Here is a 20,698-nt window from a genome sequence, read left to right as displayed (position 1 = left end):
TTAGCACTCAGAGTCAGAAAGTCAGCCTCTGATTCATGACTTGCAGCAAAGCGCGTCCTCTCTCTTTCCCTTCTCCCCCCCCCCCGCCCCCATGTTTGAAACTATGTCCTTGTTTCCCCTTCAAAGACATCTATTTTCTTAATAAATATTTGTGGCATGATCTTTCACCGGTGTTATTGACCCACCAGTCGTCTTAGGTCCCTGGGCAGACATCTCTAATTCTTGCTAACATTCCTCCCACCGATACTACGTCCAGCCACAGACATTTATCACATGGCCTCGCAGGTGCCCACGGCCAAGCCAGTATATGAGTCAGCCTGCTCTGCAGCCAACTCCATCATTTTTCTAGAGTGTTCCTCTCCTCTCACAGCGTTTATTATAGCCCAGCATGAATTACTGTTATTTCTGTACATTTTACAATCTCCACTGCTGAGTGATAAGTATGCTATAAGCGATATCGAACCATAGGCTGTATTGAGAGACAGACGTGGCTTCTGGCGGTGTTTCTTTGCAGTCTTTTGTTTTTGTTTTTTGAGACAGGGTCTCATTTTGTAACTCTGGCTGTCCTGGAACTCACTATATAGACCAGGCTGGCCTCGAACTCACAGAGATCTCTGCCTTCTAAGAGCTGGGATTAAAGGTATATGCCCCTGTGCCTAGCATGACACAAAACTTTTTCAAGGTGAGTGGGATAGTATTTGATTATTTCACGGGATTTCCACGAAATCACCCACAGAAATGGGTGGCATTCCAGTGTTAAGAGCATAGCACACCCTTTCAAAGATTAACGAGAAGTCTACTGAGCCAAATGCGCAGGCTGGGCCTTTAATCCAGACTAAAGAACTAGGACTTCTTTTATGAGAACTGTGCTTACAGGCGGCTTTGTAGTTGAGTGACAGACGCAGTTTCCATGTTGGGATCCTTGGGCAGTGAGGGAGGTAGGCAGATAGGCTCTTTGCTGGCCCTGCTGAGACCGGAACAAGAAGAGCCCATGCCCACAAACCTGGAAGGCAGAGATTTAAGTCAGTAGTCTTCCGTGGGCGGGGCCAGCACTGCCACGTGGTGGCTGAGTGCTTGAAGCAGTGGCTCCTTAGAGAGGGAGAGGGAGAGAGAGAGGATGGAGTTTCCTTTTCCTTGGTTGATGCTGTTTCTGAAGGCAGGGCTCCCCCTGCGTGGTTTTATAAACAGGGTTCTGTTCACCTTTGACCCCTCCTGCCATGGCCTATTTCTCATTGGCTGCTCCCTGTCATAGCGTGATGATTCTCAACTGCTCTATACTTCCTCCCGGGGAATCCCCACAGAACCCTCTGCCTCCCGAGAAACTCCAAGCCCGGAAGCTACCTCTCCTTCCTTTGTCCCCAAGCCATTTTCTTTGCTTTCATCACCACTGAGGCCAGTGTAAGGGACCAAGGACAGACCCTTTTCCATTCCTTCCAGGCAGCGTGCTCGTTGGTAAAGTGGCCAGACCGGTAAACCAACTTTGATGTTGCCGAAAAGACCCATAATGCATAGCAAGCATCCCTCTTTGAGATACACAGACTCGGCTATTTCATGCAGAGCTCTCATTGGTGGTGGTTTTAAATGGAACTTTAAGATAAAAGCAGGCCGTGTGAACCTATGGCTTCCCCAGCTATCTCTACACATCGGTTCCTGCCTCTACTTGCCGAGGCACGCTTCCGACAGATGCTCAAGTTTCTTTACCACTTGAGGTGAAGAGATGGGGGAGGAGAGCGGAGTGTGACTAGGCCTTGAGATGAACGGTCAGCATCTATGACGGCCAGGCGGCTGCCGCTTCCGGCTTTGATGACCAGTCTCTGTTCCTCGCTCAGCTCTGCCCTTGTAGCGTGAAAGCAGCCCAGGCAGTAATTAAACCAAAGGGCTTGCCGGTGCACCAAGAGACCAACCGTCAGCTTTTTGCACCGTTCAGCCTCCAGCAGAAGTGTGTTGAGCCCTTCCGTGGGTGAGAATCGGTGGCCCTGGTGCCAGCCTCCCCTGCTGTTTCCTGTGGGCTCTGCCCAGCAGGTCTACAGTTGCTTGTTAGATTCTTAAAGACATGCCCTTAGGGTCTGAAGTCAAACCACGTAAACTCAGAACTCCCAGAAACAAAGAATTCGGCGTAAAGCTCATAGTGGTCAGTAAAGGGCAGCAGATGACCCTGAGGGCACTGTATGTGGACCGTAACAGTGATGCGGAGCCGACCACAATGACGCTCTTCTCTTTACCTAAGCCTTCATGGATCATGGCTAGTCAGAACAAGCTTTGTCTAGTATCACAATCTACAGGAGACTGAGGTTTTGTTTTTTTTACAGGAGCAAGTTTACGTGAACCAGTGCTGCTGGCTTAAGAGAACTTTCACAGCTCATCTGCATCTTTCCTGCTATGCCTGCTGCTTGCCCCTCCCAGGCCTCCTGCTTGCTCCTCCCACACCTCCTCCTTGCTCCACCCACACATCTTGCTTGCCCCTCCCACACCTCCTCCTTGCTCCTCCCACACCTCCTGCTTGCCCCTCCCATACCTCCTGTTTGCCCCCTCACATGCCATTTACTATTATATTGGTTTCTTTGTTTATTTACTTACTTAGCAATGCTACCGATTAAATCCAGGGCCCAGCTTCTGCCTAGCCTATTCTTTTCTTTTCTTTTCTTTTCTTTTTTTTAATCTCTTTTCTTAAATCACGCCTTCTATCATGCTTTTTGACCATCTTGAGATTTTTTTCTGTGCATGCACACACACACACACACACACACACACACACACACACACAGAGAGACACTCACACTGTTCTGTCGCTGTGAGTTGAGAGTAAAGCATCATGGTTGTGCTGTCAAGAGATCTGTCAGGGTCGAGCTACCCGTCAGCTCCTGCTGAGGAGTGACCCTTAGGGGAGCCCCTTCTCTTCCCAGTCTGTACATCTAGAAAAGAGCTCCAGATACCAATGCTTTCTCACCCACAAGGTCATAGGGACAGGGCAAGCCAAGAGCAAAGCTTAGTTGGTTGAGAATGTTGGCGTGCCCATCTGCTACCATTTGAATTGTGCACTAAGGAGGGACGTGCAAGTCCTCCGTGCCATCCACACTCTCATGTTTGCACTTAAAGAATGCAAAGTCCCTAAGGATACTGTCCTCTTCTCAAGCAGGTCATACAAACCTCCCATAAGAGGATCATGCAGAGGCATGAAAGAACCAAGAAATTTACTTAATTTGTATGCATAAAATCATCTAATCCCCAACAGTCCTTTAAACCCCTTTAGATTTGAGGTTTGGGGGGTATAGGAGAAAGGGGGTGATGAATGGGGAGAAACTGGAACAGGATCATACAGAACAAGGTTGATATTATTTCACTTGCAGAGTCACAGCCTGAATGTCTCCATGGACATCAGCTGTAGCCCGTCCCCCTGCTGCCTCTGAGGGTGTCTGAGCTGTGTACACTTCCTATGTTCTGCATGGACCAAAGCACGTTGGGATAACAAATTGGTCTCTCCATGTTGCTGCTTTTCTCTTTAGTCCTGAGCTATTCTCTTGGGAAAGCAATGGTCCAGCAGTGTGGTAGAGTTTTTGTAATTTCAGCATGCAAGTCACAGGCTCCTTGCCATTTGGTGCTGATTAAATTTTGTCTGCATGTGTGTGCGTGTATGTGCATTTATGTGTCTGTCTATGTATGTGCATGCATATGTATCTGATGTGTGTGTCTATGTATGTGTATGTGCATGTATGTGTCTATGTGTGTATCTGTGTGTCTGTGTATATGTGTGTGTGCATGCATTTGTGTGTCTGTGTGTGTGCCTATATGTGTTCATACATTTGTGTGTCTATGTGTCTGTGTATGTGTATGTGTGTATGTGCATGTGTGTGTGTGCATTTATGTGTGTGTCTATTATGTGTGTGTGTATGTGCATGCATATGTATCTGATGTGTGTGTCTATGTATGTGTATATGCATGCATGTGTCTATGTGTGTATCTGTGTGTCTGTGTATATGTGTGTGCATGCATTTGTGTGTGTGTGTGTGACTGTGTGTATATGTCTGTATGTGTATGTCTGTCTGTATCTGTGCATGCATTTGTGTGTGTGCCTATGTATGTACATACAATTGTGTGTGCCTGTGTGTCTATGTATGTGTCTGGTTGTATAAGTCTGTGTATGTGTATGTCTGTGTGTATGTGTCTGTGCATGCATTTGTGTGTGTGTGTCTGTGTGTGTGCCTATGTGTGTGCATACATTTGTGTGTGCCTGTGTGTCTATGTATGTGTCTGGTTGTCTATGTCTGTGTATGTGTACATCTGTGTGTCTGTGTCTGTGTGTGTGCCTATGTGTGTGCATACATTTGTGTGTGCCTGTGTGTCTGTGTATGTGTCTGGTTGTATAAGTCTGTGTATGTGTACATCTGTGTGTGTGTGTGTCTGTGTGTGCGCCTACGTGTGTACATATGCCTGTGTGTCTATGTGTCTGGTTGTCTATGTCTGTGTATGTGTGTGTCTGTGTGTATTGTTTCTCTGACTCCCTTTGTAGGGATGGTTATTCATTTCCAGTCCTGGCCTCTCTGATGGCCATCTGGTTCTCTTTCAGTCTCTCACACATCTGCCCCAGAGATTTGGAAAATGGGCTTCATTTAGCAGCCTAAAAAACCATGTTCCTGTGACTGAAGCATGAAAGGGAAGTCACGTTGCTCTGTCCTGTGGATCCTGACCAGTGGGTGCACCAACCCAGCTTCCCCGGGGAGGAGAGCTGGGCTGTGCTGGGTCACATCTGCAGATTCCTTTGGCTTTTTCTCTTTTTCTGAGTGTTGGGAATGGTAAAGAGCCCAGGGTGGAGTGAGAGTGGCCATTCCTCCTCAGGTTTCCCTTGGGACCAGATAGGCTAGTGCAGTAGGAAAGTTGGAGGGAAAAGTCATGCTGTTTGTTTGTGGGGCTGCGGGAGCCAAACATTAAATGAGTCACAGTGCATTTAAGGAGATCTCTTACATGCTTTGAACAGCAGCTACAGAGCATCACTAGTAGACTTTAGCATGGGCCCGAAGGGTTGATTCCTGGATAACACTAAGTGACTTCCTCTGCTCCCACAAATGGCATCTTGGCACCCATAGATTGTCTGATTCAAAAATAATGCTTTTTTGGCAGTTCCACAGTGAAAAAAACATGTCAACGCAATAATGATAATCAAGCGAGTGCCAATTAACCCAAATCCCTTCACAGACTGTAACCTAAGAAGATTAAGAATCAATTGAAAGTAATTGTCATCTAAATTTAGATTTAAATTTCCTTGACCTTTCCAGGTTTTTGTTTTGTTTTTAGTTAATGGCCTTCCTTGTTTTCTCCTATGTCTTATTTTGCTCAGTCTTAGCTAATAAGATTCTTGATGTGAGCCAGGCATGGTGGCACACGCCTTTAATCCCAGCACTTAGGAGGCAGAGGCAGGCGGATTTCTGAGTTAGAGGCCAGCCTGGTCTACAGAGTGAGTTCCAGAACAGCCAGGGCTACACAGGGAAACCCTGTGTCAAAAAAAAAAAAAAAATCCTTGATGTGGTAGTCAGAAAAAATAATAATAAAGATTTTTTTTCTAACATCCATACACTAGACTGCTTCCTGTGAAATACTCGGGCTTCTTCAGTTCCAATGACATCGAATGTGTTGTCTCTCGTGTTCTTCACTTTCCAGAGAGATGTCAATGATCCAATAATTGCATCACATTGTTAGTCTTGTACCCTTGAGGTTTAAATGGGGGACAAACTCTAACCTCGAGACAGTGTTTGTTCCAGATAAAATCTTATTCCTGGGACTTTGTTTTTCCCAGGACAATTTCAAGAACTGTTAAAAACGTCTGACATGTTCTGCTTTGTTTTGAAAGTGTTTTCTTCAGAAACCAAGTGATTTGGGGTCAGAGGCAATCTCGACTCTCGCTAAAGGTAGCACAGCTGGGTCTGTTCTCTCAGAGCTCATCTTCAAAGAAAATGTCCCCCTTCCAGTAGCTAACCCTCATGTCTTCGTTTGGTTTTATTCCTTTCTGCCACCACTGCTCTGATGGAAGGCCACAGTGTGTTTTCAGGTCCCTGGTGTTGGCCGCAAGCCTGCCTGGGTCTCTTGTGTGTTTCAGGAGTTCACTTGCCATGACCACTGCCGTCTTAGCTGTCAGGTTTGCGGAAATTTGATGGCAGCCTGCGTTGCAGGATAGCTGATCACACTGTGAACCCGGAGATTGCGCTGTTTACTGGGAAAAAAAAACCTTTCAGTTTTCAGTTGTGGTGTGGCTCAGCCTTAGCACACACCTTTGATTCAAGAACTTTCTGCTTGAAGATTGTAAATAGGATTAAATAAAGTCAACCATAGGTCAAGAGGAGGAGCAAGCGACCAGTTGACAAGAAATGAACATAGGATTATTAAGAAGAAGAAGAAGAAGAAAAAAAAAAAAAAAAACCAGAGCGTAAGAGAAAATCAAGAGAATTAAGGGAGAGACATACAGGAAGTAGAAGGGGGGGCACTCAGTTTGAAGGAGGTTTGGGTTTTTTTGTTTGTTTTTTGTTTTGTTTTGTTTTTTGAGGTTGCGTGAGAGATGGGCATTGCTTCTGGGACACCAGCTATGGAGGAAGCTCAGCTGGGCGCTTCCCTTGCCTCTCTGAGCTAGCAGGATTCCACCCATGGTTCTGACTCCCAAGTCTTCATTGTTAAAAATTGAACAATTAAGGTTTTGTTTAAAAACAAGCCCCCCACCCCCGCTCCCATATTCAGTCCCTAAATATGGAGCCTTCTCTTTAGACTCCCACTCTGTCTCTACTTATTCTCAAATTAAACCTGCTTTCTGAGGATGGGAGACTAAGACAAGTCTAGAGTTTGTCCCGTGCATGCCACCATGAGCCATCAAATCTAGAGGTACCCTAAAGCCTACCTTGGAAGGGGGAACCTGATCTGTGTGCGTTTTGTTCTTACAACTAAACCTTCCCCTCCACCACCCTTGAGATCCCCATTATGTCCCTGCTCCCTCACGTTAACCCTAGACGGCTGTTACAAACTAATCTTGTCCTTTTCAAAATAAGTGCTGTTACTTCCACTTCTGTAAAGAAGGGAGAGCTTCAGACATCAGCACTCCATTCATATATCATCGGCACAATAACCCGCAGTGTACGGCACACGTTTCCTGTGTGTGTGATTACCTGTTGGGTGGGACAGGGACACGCACACTAATGAACTTACCCCCTTCTGTCTGGTGGGCACCTGGGAAGCTTCTGTCTGTCGCAGGAAAACTGGGGGACAGGGGAGGGCACAGGAGAACAGAGGACCCTACAACTCACATCTCGGTCCAGCTTCCTTTCAAGCCGCTCCCCTTTGATGTAGGGCAGTGGGGTATTCCAGAGCCCGCCCCTGCATTGCTGCCTTAAGCCTGGGTCTTGCAGCACTGTGCGAGCTATCCAGTGACTCTGACTCACACCAAGTTTGACTTAGTCATCCCTTGCCCTGAGGAATCTCCCTCAGAATCAGCCCGCAGTGGACGCCCGCAGCCATCCCTTTGCCCTGTGATGTCCCTCCGCTCAGCCCTTCGCGCTCCGGACCACAGCGCCCCCGTGCGCAGCTTGAGCTTGGGGGCGGGGTCTCTGCAAAGTGCCTGCTCAGCTTTCTCTAGTCCTCCTTTAGGATTCCTCCTGGGCCAGATCCTTCCCCTCACACCTGATTGCTGATTGGTGTCCTGAGTGATCTCGTGTTCATTCATTTGTCTTCTTTCTTCTCTCTCTCCCCCTCATTTTCCCTTCCTCGGCTGGTCAGTGTGGCTTTAAAAGGGAATCCTGCCTCCATATATCAGAAATCTACGTAGTTTAATTCTCCCCTGCAGACCCGTATCTCAGATGGAGACACTGATCACAGGGTTCTCTGCCCACCTCCATTCCTGCAACACCAGAAGCTACAACTGCCTTTTTTTTTTTTTTTACTAAGAGAGAATTTCACAGATTGTAGGATAGACGAGGGTCTGGAAAGTTCTATTAGATTCCAAGAGTATAATAGCATTGCCTTGCACGAATTGGAAACTGCTCACGATTGTAGACCCTACTAACTGCTAGACTGAACTGAGGTCTTCCAGAACTTCAGGCTAATTTCCTTCTAGAACAGCCACAAAAGCCATTTTCAGAGCTGGGCCCTTTGTTCTGCAAATTTGGAGGCGTGAATGGGCCCAGCAAAGGATTCTCTTAGCTCAGGCATTTCCAGACTATTGTCTATTGGCTATTGCACAGGACTAAGGGGAGGCTCATTGTCGTCAAAAAAGTACACATAGCTTTGTACACAGCTTCCTGCTAGAATCTGCAGCTAATGTGTCTCCACAGCCCACTTCCTGTTCATTGAGTTCTGAGCCATAGAATGTGACAAACCAGTTTTCTATTAGGGGAGGAAATGGTCCTATTGAATCAGAACCATTTTGCTCTGGTTTAAGTATAGCCTGTGTTGTTGGAATCTTAGCCCACTGTGTGGTTTTGGGAGGGAGGGCCTGATGAGAGGTGCTTAAACCTTCATAGGACCTTGTCACCTTCGCACCAGGCTATTTGCTATGAATGGACCTTCAGAAGGGCAGCTTGGCCATGGGAGTGACACAACAAGTGACACCAGGTACTGGCTCCCCAAGGTTGGATTCTCCAGCATCCACAGTAACAAGGACTATAACTATATAACTGAGGAAGACCTTGAACTCTGGACCCCCCTGTCTCCACCTAGGGAGTACTGGGATTGTAGGTGTGTACCACCACACCCAGCAAGGTTTTCTTATACAGACCACCCCTGTAGCATCATGTTATGGTACCACGAAAGGGGCTAACACTCCTTCATTAACACTTCCAGGAAGTGTTCGGACATAAGTTTTCACTCCTGTCTTCGTCTCAGTGGTGTATGGCCTTTAAAGTGCTCTGTGGTGTATCTAGAACCATTCTTGTTTTAGCTACAGTTTACCGTAAGATTTCTTTGGCATAAGAAATCCCACAACTTGTGTTGGGAGATTGCGGGGCAGAGAAAACATTCTCCTGGAAGCCTCGCTTGACCTCTGTGTTAAAATCTGCTTGAAATCTGCCCCTCGGCTTCTGCAAATGAGTGCTCACGGCATTTTCCTTAGCATGTCCAGACGTTAGATATGATTTCATGCATGTGATCTCCTGTAACTCAGGACCATTTTCAGATTCATCCTTCCCATGCAATCTGTTGTAGGCCTTGAATGTTATAAGCAAACCAGTATTACTTAAGAGTTTCTGTTTTCTTTCCTCGTCTATCAGATGAGCATGACTGTTTATCTTGGAATGCGTATTTGAGGGAAAATGAAATGGTAAAAAAAAATCATAGTAAATGAGCCACACACTTGTCCATGTTGACTGTTCATATCTATTATTGCTTTAGCTATAGTATCTTAGGATGGAAGGAGCAGCATCCTGGTGTCTTAGGGTGACATTGCTGTGAACAGACACCGTGACCAAGGCAACTCTTATAAGGACAACATTTAATTGGGGCTGGCTTACAGGTTCAGAGATTCAGTTCATTATCACCAAGGCAGGAACATGACAACATCCAGGCAGGCACGGTGCAGGAGGAGCTGAGAGTTCTACATCTTCATCTGAAGGCTGCTAGGGGAAGACTAGCTTCCAGAAAGCTAGGATGAGGCTCTTAAAGCCCACACCCACCGTGACATGACTTCTAACAGTGCCACTCCCTAGGCCAGGCATATACAAACCATCACACCAAGTAAATATGGCACTGGGAATTGAGATGAGGTCTCTGCCATGGCTGGACAGCCATGAAAAAGTCCTTCTCATAGACTCAAGAGTTTATGTGTCATTTCAAGAATCACTCTGCTTCTGTGAAAGGCTGTGCTGGAATGATGGAGGAGAACAGAAAAAGGGTGTCCCTAACTCTAGAAACAGGGTCTCAGGATAGCTTTCCTTCCTTGGCATAAGCCTCTCACCCGGCTGGCTGTTGCTGTCTTGGCCCCCATCCATTGAATCGCCCCAAAGCCACCAGGGACTTGGCAGCCAGAGAGCACCTTTTTCTTGAAGTGAGCTCTGAGCCTATGCCTACCTCTGGGAATGGCTGTTCACCGTGGAGTTGCCTCTTTCCATGACATTCTTCATCTCTCTGAATGACCCCTGTTTACGTGGTTCTTGGTCTCCTATAGTCTAGATGGTTCTTGTTGTTTTGTTTGGGTTTTTGTTCTGTTTTAAAAAGCTAGGTTTATTTATTTTGTTATAAAAGAGTGATTTTTCTTTTGTGATTTGTTATTGTTTTCATTTATTTATTATTATTATTAATTGTTAGTGGATTTTTATAAAGTCTTCCTTTTTTAAAAAATTTATTTATTTATTTTAGGTATATGGGTACACTGTAGCTGTCTTCAGACACACCAGAAGAGGGCATTGAATCCCATTACAGATGGTTGTGAGCCACCATGTGGTTGCTGGGAACTGAACTCAGGATCTCTGGACAAATAAAATTCCAAAGGGCAGCATATTACTTGATATAGTCAATAAGTTTTAAATTTATCCTTCCTTGAATTTAGTAGGGGAATGTAAATTTCATGTAGGCTTACACATGTGTGCATGTATGCAGGCTTACACATGTGTACATACATGCAGGCTTACACATGTGCACATGCTTGTAGAAGCCAGAGGTTGACGTTGGGTGTCTTCCTCAATGGAGCTCCAACTTCCTCTTTTTTCAGGATTTATTTTTATTCTCATGTACCTGTTATATGCATGCGTATATACAGAGGCCAGAAGAGGGCACTGGGTTCACTGGATATGGAGTTACAGGCTGTTATTGTAAGACCACAAATGTAGGTGTTAGGAATGAGACTTGGGTCCTCTGGAGGAACGGGAAATCCCTTGACTACTGAGTGGTTTCTCCAGCCCATTCACATTAATTTTTGAGACAACGTCTTTCAAAAAAAAACTTCTGAGGCCTTTCCATCTCTGCACATCTCCATCCTCGCTCGCATCCCTAGCCCCTGCCTCCTTCCCCTTTATGCTGGGCTTAGACTCGGGCCATCACTCTCTGCTCTTTACACGGATGCTAGGACCTGACCTCAAGTCCTGGGACTTGTATGAGAGGCCCTTTACTGACTGAGCTGTCTCCCTAGTGCATACGCCTGCCCCCGCCATTTTTAAGAAGCATTCTCAAATACCCAAGTCTGCTGTTCAGTCTCCCAGAGTACATTTTAGCATGGTTGGCATCTCTGGGACACCTGACACCATGGCCTTTGGGATCATCTTCTCCGAGTCCCTTCCTGGAATCAGATGCCAGACACTGCCTACAGACATTTGGGCTGACTGACACTTCCATAGAACCTGGACAGCTCAGAATCGGGAGCGTGGCACACAGAACAGCGTGGGTCGACTGAAAGAAATGCACTCGCGTAGCCCGCGTAGCACATAGCATTTCAGTCATTTGGTGGGCTGCGTTCGCAGAGGGGAGACCCAGAAGATGACAGCAGCACTGAAAAATTCCAGCATAGTGGCATTGCAGTGCAGCGTATGTTGATATCGACATAAGCCTGTGCCACTAGATGTAAACAGCCAGCATATGTCGTTATATGCAGTCTATAGTACCTGACAATAAAGGACCATATTACTCATTTGCATATTTTCTATACTACGCTTTTATCCTCATTTTAGCACATTAATGTCAGATCCACCTGCCACTGACTCCCAAGGGCTGGATTAAAGGCACGCCCCGCCACTGCCTAGCTAGAGTTAGCTTCTTATATTAAAAGGTGAATGTAAAGCCGCATCATGCCTTGTGCTGGTCTCCTGACTATCCAGGGCACCCCACCCCACCCCCAGTGATTGGTCTAGATCATCTAAGTCTTCCTCACAGTATACTCTTTGGTATTTCCATAATGGCAAAAATTGCCCTAAAACCACATTTCCAGAGCATATGCCGTCTGTCATTGACATAAACTGACGTCTTAGAAACAGGTTTGGCTTTCTGATTTATCTGTGGCAGTTTAACACCATACAAAAAATCCCTGAGCCATAAGCCAGGAGACTGGGACTCTCGATCTAGCCTCGCTTCTGACTACCCTGGGGTCACCTTGACCAGGTTCTTCCCAGGCGAAATGGGAATGGAAACAGCCCTGGGGTCCTTTCCGGTCTGGAAGCTCCCCGGCGGACCTTGGCAGTTCCTTGCACACGGGTGACCTGAAGGGTGGGACTTTGATCCTGTGAGGCTTTTCTCTCACGTGACATCTGTATTGCTGCTGCTCCCGTCTGTCTGAGATAACCCCTTGGAGGCCTCGCCTCTCCCATCAGCTCTTTGCTCTGCCTTTTAGATGCTCGGGTCAGAAGAGTCTCAGGACGTAGGCAGCACTGAGGAATCCAAAGGGAACAACTTGGAAAGCCCCAAACAGGGCAACAGTAAGATGAAACTCAAGAGCCGACTCTCAGGTAAGTGGAACTTCTCCCTGCCGGTGGAGAATGAGCCAGGCTTGCAGCCTCAGGAACAGGCGAGAGAGGGAAGGCATGGGGAGGGAGGGGTTGACCCCATTAACAGTATGAACAGTCTGGGGAGAGAGCGGGTGCTATGCTCAGACAGACTGGCCTTCAGCTTGTGGTGGTTCCCAAGCTGGCCTCCTGCCTCACCCTCTCCAGAGAGGTACCAGACTTGCACCTAGGGAGATGAGCCCTCCAGCTCCTTAAAACCTCAGAACTGGTTTTCTACCGGCGAGGCAGGCCCTGGAAGAGCAGCTCCATTAAACCTAGCAGCCCAACAAAATACATGTCAGCATGTGTGTGTCTGTCGAGACTTCAGTTTCCTGAGTGTTTGGTTCATTTATCTTGATGAGGTTTCAGGTGACCCTTTCAGAGTCGACTCTCAGGTGGCCCCTATTCTCAACACACAGGTTCCCCCTGTACCCCCCCACAAAAAAAAAAAAAAAAAAAAACCTCAGCCAACTAGAACAAGTGGCAAAGAGTTTTATCTCACATCAAGTTCGAATCTCAGCTAAGCAGGAGAAATAGCGAAAGAGGTTGCAGCTTTCAGACCTGAGTCCATAATCTACATGCCCTGGGTATTTCCTTAGACTGCCTGGCCTGTGCTCTGGGGGAGACAGCAGGCGACACATGGGACTCTCAGGGGTCCTGGGCACTTCTGATTTGTTGGATTCTTTGGATTCTTTGTCTACCTCAAAAATAAAGTCTTAGGACGACGTTGATACAAAAATACATTCTGGGAGCTGGGGAGATGGCTCAGTGGGTCAAGTACTAAGTTCAGATCCTCAGTATGCATGTAAAAGTCAGGTGCGGTACACTTCTGTAACCCTAGCGCTGGGCAGAGAGAGGTGAGTCCCCGGGGCCTTACTGGCTGGCCTGTCTATCTGAAACAACAAACTCAGAGTTTAGTAGGAGACCCGAACTTAAAACAGAAATCTGCCATCAACCTCTGGCCTTCTACTAGAGTGTATGCAAATGCGAGTGTAGGTACACACACACACACACACACACACACACACACACACACACACAGAGACACACGAAAACACTGTACAAAATCATTGTGTAAATAGCAAACATCTGACAGCATTATTCATCTCTGGCTGGTTCCATATGCATATACTGCATGCATGTGCACATATACCACCCACAGTAAATTAAATAAAGAGTGCAGAATAATCAAGGAAGCCACCTAACGTCAACCTCTAACCTCTCTACATACCTGTGGACTTGAATACTCCCACACTTGTGTGTGCACACTTGCATATAGCACATGTACACTTAAGATATAGACTGAACTCATTGCCATCCACTCCTTACTATTACGCTCAACTTTTCCTGCATTTAAAAAAATGTATTAGGACTGGAGAGATGGCTCAGTGGGTAAGAGCACTGACTGCTCTTCTGAAGGTCCTGCGTTCAAATCCTAGCAACCAAGTGGTGGCTCACAACCACCTGTAATGAGATCTGACGCCCTCTTCTGATGCGTCTGAAGACAGCTACAGTGTACTTTACATATAATAACAAATAAATCTTTTTTTAAAATGCATTAAAGCTTTTTTAAGGTCTCCAAATGTGTCATGGGCTCCTTCCTGGCACAGCCCCCACTGGCCTAGTAGTTAGCTTGGCTCTGGCTACTCACCCATAAGCATCTGGAAAGGGAGGCAAAACTTAGCTTTGAGCCCTTAGCCGTTGGTAACCTTGCACCCTAAGCCCGTTTTAAACCTCCCTCAACTTCTGTTCCGACAGCTGCCCAAGAGAGTTGCTACCCTCTTTGACAGATTGGGTAATGTTCTTATTTTATCATTTATTTATTTATTTTCATTATTACTTATTTATTTCTGCAGATGTGTATGTATGTCATTTGTAAGTAATAAGGTTTTGACTTGTGCACGCTGTGGCACAAGAATGGAGCCAGGGGACAATGTGGGCTTGATTCGCTCCTTCCACTTTGAACTCAGGTCATCAGGATTGCACAGCAAGTGCTTAAACCACAGAGCTATCTTGCTGCTCCCCCACCCCCCACTCCCCAGGTCTTATTTTTAACCCACAGAAAAGTCACCCAACACAGGCATCATCTGTTAACGTCCCCCATCCCATCGTTTTCTACTGCATCCAGATCCCTGGAGATGAAAGGGGGAGCCAAGAGTGCCTGCCCCCGTCACCTGGCCTTCTGTCCTTATTGTCAGAGAAGATAAATAGCATGGGACCATGAAGTGCAATACCTTAAAGCTCCATTTACAAAATTTTGTAAAGTTATTTTGTATCCATCACTGGGAATGGTTAGGCAGCATTGTGTTTAAATGAGCAGTAGAGACTGACTTTTGCCAGAAAGGGATAGCATCGGGGAGAGAGGCCTGCAGAGTCCCCCTCGAAGCTCTCACCTCAGGGCGACAAGCGGCACCCCACCAGAAGCTCTGAGAGAGGCCCCTTGAGACCCCGTGTGTACAAGGGCAGAATGGAGGCAGTGGTCAGCTTGCCGGAGTTGATCGACCCTGTCTCATCAGTCCCCAGGGAGGCTCTCCGAGCTCTGGAGAGACACAAGGACCTTTGAAACCTCTGCTGTCACATTCCTTAGTTTATAGATGAGATCCGAGCAGCTAAGGAAATCCCAAAGGTCACTGGGTTGGAGCCAGGAATAGGACCTGCGTTCCAGACAGTTCTTCGTAGCGGCTTCCCGTGTGGAAGGCTTTCTGGTTTCGGATGGGGGTGAGACATGTGTCTCGGAGACCTTCTAGGTGTCTGGTTTTTCAAACTGTGTCCATATTGTCAATTTGGAACCAGGGGCACAGTTAGCTGACAGCCAATCCAGGGTTGGGCCACTATTTGCCACAAGAGGATCTCACCTCCTCAAGCGATCCAAGCCTGTGGGAGAAATATGTGGGGTAGGGGAGGAAGCATGCACAGGTATTAGCCGGAACTGGGCTCAGTTTCCAGCTCCGCCCCTGAGACAAGGGACGTGGAACTAGTGTCTTCTATAGGCCTCAACTTCTTTATCTGTGAGGGAGGATCACACTGCGAATGTTCTTCCAGGAAATGTGAGTCCTCCATGAGCCCAGCCTTTGGGAAGACTCACAGGAGAATGTTTTTAGCTCTGCCGTTCCAAAGCATGCCAGCCGTGGGCCCTTCCCTCCGAAGCACCCATTGTTTGTATTGTTGAAGCCATTAATATTACGGTCGTGATTTTCATGTTCATTCTTAATGTTCGTGCCTCTTTGCCCTCTCAAGGGGGGGAAATGATGCTTGAATGGCTTCAGACAGGAAGGCCTTCGTGAGAACTCTGTCTCCTGGGAAGGCAACCCCCATGTACGGCATGGTGACTGCTTAGACGATGCACATACACATTCAAGCAGCAGTGCGGCCGGGAGTCTCTCTGGACTGTGTGCCGGTGGATGCATTCAGAAACAGCAGGCAAAAGGAAGCCCCGGGAGAAGACTGGAGACCAGTCGTCTAGACGTGGAGGAGAGTGGGAGATTTTTCCAGGCAATCGGGGAGAATGAAAGACGTTTTGGGCAACTGTTTTTAATCCTCTCTTATTTGAGAGGCTAATCTTTGACGGCAATAATGATCCAGTCCAGCCAAACTTGGCAAGAGCATGTAGGGGAAGGACTGCAGGCTGTTGAGGTGGGAGGTGATGGTGGTGTGCACGAAGTTGGGTAAATCCGTGATATTTATGGTCTCAGTTCTGGAAATGAGTACAGAGGTGGACATGTCCTTGGCAGCCAGCAGGCTAGATCGCATTCATGCGATAGGGTGGAAAGAGGAGGCTGGTAGCTTAACCCAGAAACATGCTGAAGAAACTTGGAGAACTGGGCTTTCACAGTGCTGTGAACTGCTTCACTCTAAAGACCTTTTTATAGGAGTGAGTCCGTGTGGTTTTGGGTTTTTTGTTTTTTTGTTTTTTTGTTTTTTTTTTTTTTTGAGACAGGGTTTCTCTGTGTAGCCATGACTGTCCTGGAGTTCACTCTGTACACAGACTGTCTTTGGATTCTTGAGTTCTGCTTGCCTTTGCCTTCACAAGTGCTGGGATTAAAGGCATTGTCTCACGGTCTCCCAGGTTATCTGGTTTTATTTGTTTGTTTGTTTGTTTGTTTATTATATGAGTACTCTGTAGCTGTCTTCAGACACACCAGAAGAGGGCATTGGATGCCCATTACAGATGGTTGTGAGCCACCATGTGGTTGCTGGGAATTGAACTCGGGGCCTCTGGAAGAATAATCAGTGCTCTTAACCACTGAGCCATCTCTCCAGCCCATTTAAAAAAAATATGAATACATGTACTTCTGCCTAAAGAGGTGAGAGAGGTGAGGGTTCTCTGAAGCTGGAGTTCCAGAAAGCTGGGAGCTGCTTAATGCAGGAGCTGGAAACCAACCTCAGGTCCTCTGCAAGAACAATAATGTGCTCTTAACCAGTGAGCCATTTCGCCAGCTCCGCCTGGGAGGTTTGGCTTCCGTGGGATCCTCTCGGGTCCACCTTCCAGATCTGGGTGTTTGTTTCATGTTCCTCTTGCATGAGTCACTGCATGTGGATCACACATCTCAGGGTGTTATCAGCGGGTGCTGCCGTCTGTGGGTTCTCTCCTGATGAGGACAAGCGCCTCCCGGTCAACTCGAGAGGAATGTCCTTCTAATAAATCTTTTTTCAGATGAGTAAGCATACCAAGAAAGATTAATCAGGCCCATGAATTACTAAGTTATGAATTATTGTTCCAGCCATTTCCATGAGGGTTTTGCCCAGTCTGGCTCCAGAATGACTCAAGCAATAACATCTTTCATTTCACAGAACGTTTTTTTCTAATATTCTAGCCCAGGTTTCCCTCGCTGCCTGCCTCTCCTCTTGCCAGCAGGGACCTCCTTTAACTTCATGACTTTTGATTTATCCATGTTAACCTCTTAAGTTTGCGATCTTTTTAAATGCAAAGCTTTCCTGCAAAGGGGTTTCAGACATTTGGAAAAAAAAAAAACAAAAAAAAAAAACCTACTTTCACACTGCGAATCTGTATTTGAAAAGCTGAGCCTTAAGTGGCATCCCTTAACTGTATCAGCACCATATCATTGCTAAAAAAAAAAAAAAAAAAAAAAAAACTCAGTATCATGTGACTTTTAAAAGTATACTGTTATCCTTGCCTTATGAAAATTTTTAGAGACATTTCCAAATGGAAATTGGACACCATCAAATGATTCATTACGCAGCCCAGGAGAAATCAGTTCACTAAAGAATCAGTGTATGGAACCAACCAGAGAGATTGATAGCACATATTGCTCTCACAAAAGACTTCAGTTCAGTTCCAAGAACCCACATAGGGAGATTCGCATCAGTCCATCATTCCAATAACTCCAGCTCCAAGGGCTCTAACACCTCTGTCTCTATAGGCACCTCCACTGGCATATACCCACACACAGACACGCCTAAGTGCACATCATTCAAAATAAATCTTTAAAGAGAGAATTGACATATGTATTTAAGCAAGCACATAGGCAATATGTAGTGTTTAATACAGAAATAGTGATTTTATTTGTATGTAATTGATCTATCATTTCCAATAGTACATAGTCTAACTTAGGTGTTTTTAAATCATTTTAGATTTTGTGAGCATAGGTCAGTGGTAGAGTGCCTGGGTTGCAAACACTCCATACACATACACACAGACAGACACACATGCCTAATACACACACACACACACACACACACACATAATTATTGCAAAAGTTTCTTAAATAGGTTACAAAAGCATCAGTTATAAAAATTGATCTGCAGTCATGCTTGCAAGATTACATTTTGGTCCACAATGGGCAGCATATACAAGTGTGGTCCCATATAATTATATCACATAGTAATATTACGGCCACCCACGAATGTTAGATTTAATTTAATGTCAACTTGACATGATCTGGAATCAGCTGGAGGGATTCTAAATGAGCGACTATCTAGATAAGGTTGGCCTGTGAGAGACTTGTGTCATTGAGCATACCGAACTCAGAATGACCCATCCCGGGTGGAGTGGTACCATTTCGAAGGCTAGGTCCTGGGCTGGCAGGGAGTGAGCTGGGCGCTAACACGCATGCATTTGTTGCTCTCTGCTTCCTGACTGTAAATGTGATATGACAGAGCTCCTGCCCTGTGACTTTCCTGCCACGAGGAACCATGAACAGAACAAAGCCTTTCCCTCTAAGTCGTCGGGGTGTCTGATTAAGGCAGTTTAATACAGACTACATAATACCTGAAATGTTAGAAATGAAACTATGATACCTTTGTATTTTGTGTAAACACACTTTACACGCCTGGAAACATCCTGTCATTAAGCCATAAGTGACTGCATCGTAAAAATTATAGCTTCTTTGTGTTTGCCAGAAAATACCATGAGACAACGTAAGGCACGGATATGGAGAAAATATTTATAATTCATAGATCCCATAGAGGATTTATAATCTTATATATTAAAGAGAACTTCCTAGAATTCAGAAAGAAAATTTAAGAATGGACAGGAAAACTAAACAGATACTCTCCCAAAGGGAGCAGCGGGTGGCTCTGCACACCCAAGTGTGATCTCATCAGTTGTCGGTGAAATGAAAACTGGAAGCCATGGTATGATCCTTGTGTGACCAGGAGAGTGGCTGATGGTAAAGCCTGACAGAGAGCAGGACGATGGGGGGATTGGGGGCGGAGGGAGACAGTTCATTCTCACAGTGCTGCAGAAGGAAGAAATGCCAGGAGCCAGCCCCTCCACAACGACATGTCATTGGGATAGCTCACACTCACAGGAGGCATGTGTGAGAATACAATAGCCTTGATCAGCAAGCTACAGCCCACAGAAGACAAAACCAAAACCATGTACTATGTATGTCAGCACACACAGCGTGTGAGTCTCACAAATTAAATGTGCTAAAGGGTAGGCAAGCTGGCTCAGTAAATAAACGTTCCCACCCCTGATCCTAATGACCAGAGTTTCATTTCCAGGACCCACATAGTGGGAGGAGCAAACTGCCCCCTCCATGGTGTCCTCTGACCTACACCCGATGGCACATGCGCCCCCACAGGCATACATACACAAAATAAATAGAGATATAATATATGTTAAGAACAAGGAGCTCCATACAGAAAAAGTACATATCCATTCATATAGAGTTCAAAAATAGGTAGAATTGGTGAGTGGGGTTTCAAGTAAAGATCATGTTATCATTGGGTGAGGAGCGTTTAGTAAATAAACCAAGGGGGCTTCTGAGACTGTGGATAGTGACTGTTGATCTGTGTGTTAGAGGTCATGTGGAATTTCAGGTACTTTTATGCACATTTAATTTATACTTAATAAACATTAATTAAAAAATGTTATTTAGAAAGTCATTACTAAGCCAGGCACAGTTATTTGAGTATTCAGAGGTTGGAGTCACATGACACAAGAGAATTATGAATTCCAGGCCAGCTTGGCTGCATAGCAAGACCTGTGTCAACTTTACATCAAAAAAAAAAATCACTATTATAATTGTATATGGAATAAAAGCACCCATCTGGCAGTGAAGCCATGCAAATATAAAATGATGTCCCGCCATTACTACAAGACTATATGCCCCTGCCCCCTCCCCGGTTTATTGCTGTCCCCAGTACCCTGCATCTGATTTAATGCATACATTGCTCCTTCGGCTACCTTGTCACTTCAGAAACTCCCAGGTTCTCTGTGGCTCAGCTTCATCATCTTTGAACACAACAGGGTTATGCAGAGCCTGGTGCTAGGACTGGACAAACTTAATCCTTTGTATGTTTTCAGGCCTTCTAAACCCATCAGTGATTATGAATATGGCCTTTAGGCCCGTCCGTTCCGTTAACTCTTCTTATCCCTTATTTCATGCCTCCACCATCTTCTGTTGCAGGAGGTGTCCACCGCCTAGAGTCTGTTGAAGAATATAATGAACTGATGGTACGAAATGGGGACCCCCGGATCAGGATGCTGGAGGTCTCCCGAGATGGCCGCAAGCATTCTCTTCCCCAGCTGCTGGATTCTACTGGGACATCACAGGTTAGTCCTGGGATGGTGGGACATCACAGGTTAGTCCTGGGATGGTGGGACATCACAGGTTATCCTAGGGTGGTGGCACATCACAGGTTAGTCCTGGGATGGTGGGGCATCACAGGTTATCCTAGGGTGGTGGCACATCACAGGTTAGTCCTGGGGTGGTGGGACATCACAGGTTATCCTAGGGTGGTGGCACATCACAGGTTAGTCCTGGGATGGTGGGACATCACAGGTTATCCTAGGGTGGTGG

General features: G+C 46.1%; 1 protein-coding gene across 5 annotated transcripts in view; it reads left to right on the top strand.

Annotated features, from left to right (window-relative positions):
• Positions 1-20,698, top strand: part of Pdzd2 (PDZ domain containing 2) — a 369,377-nt gene that overhangs the window by 299,467 nt on the left and 49,212 nt on the right. For all 5 annotated transcript variants that reach the window (XM_029544119.1, XM_029544118.1, XM_029544117.1 and 2 more), the window contains 2 exons: positions 12,281-12,395; positions 20,306-20,451. In XM_029544119.1, the coding sequence (XP_029399979.1) occupies positions 12,281-12,395; positions 20,306-20,451 (261 nt within the window). The remainder of the gene's footprint in view (positions 1-12,280; positions 12,396-20,305; positions 20,452-20,698) is intronic.

Source organism: Mus pahari, chromosome 11, assembly GCF_900095145.1.
Source record: "Mus pahari chromosome 11, PAHARI_EIJ_v1.1, whole genome shotgun sequence".
Classification (NCBI taxonomy): domain Eukaryota; kingdom Metazoa; phylum Chordata; class Mammalia; order Rodentia; family Muridae; genus Mus; species Mus pahari.
The sequence above is the reverse complement of the archived record's forward strand: the minus strand, read 5'-3'. Positions and strand labels throughout refer to the sequence as shown.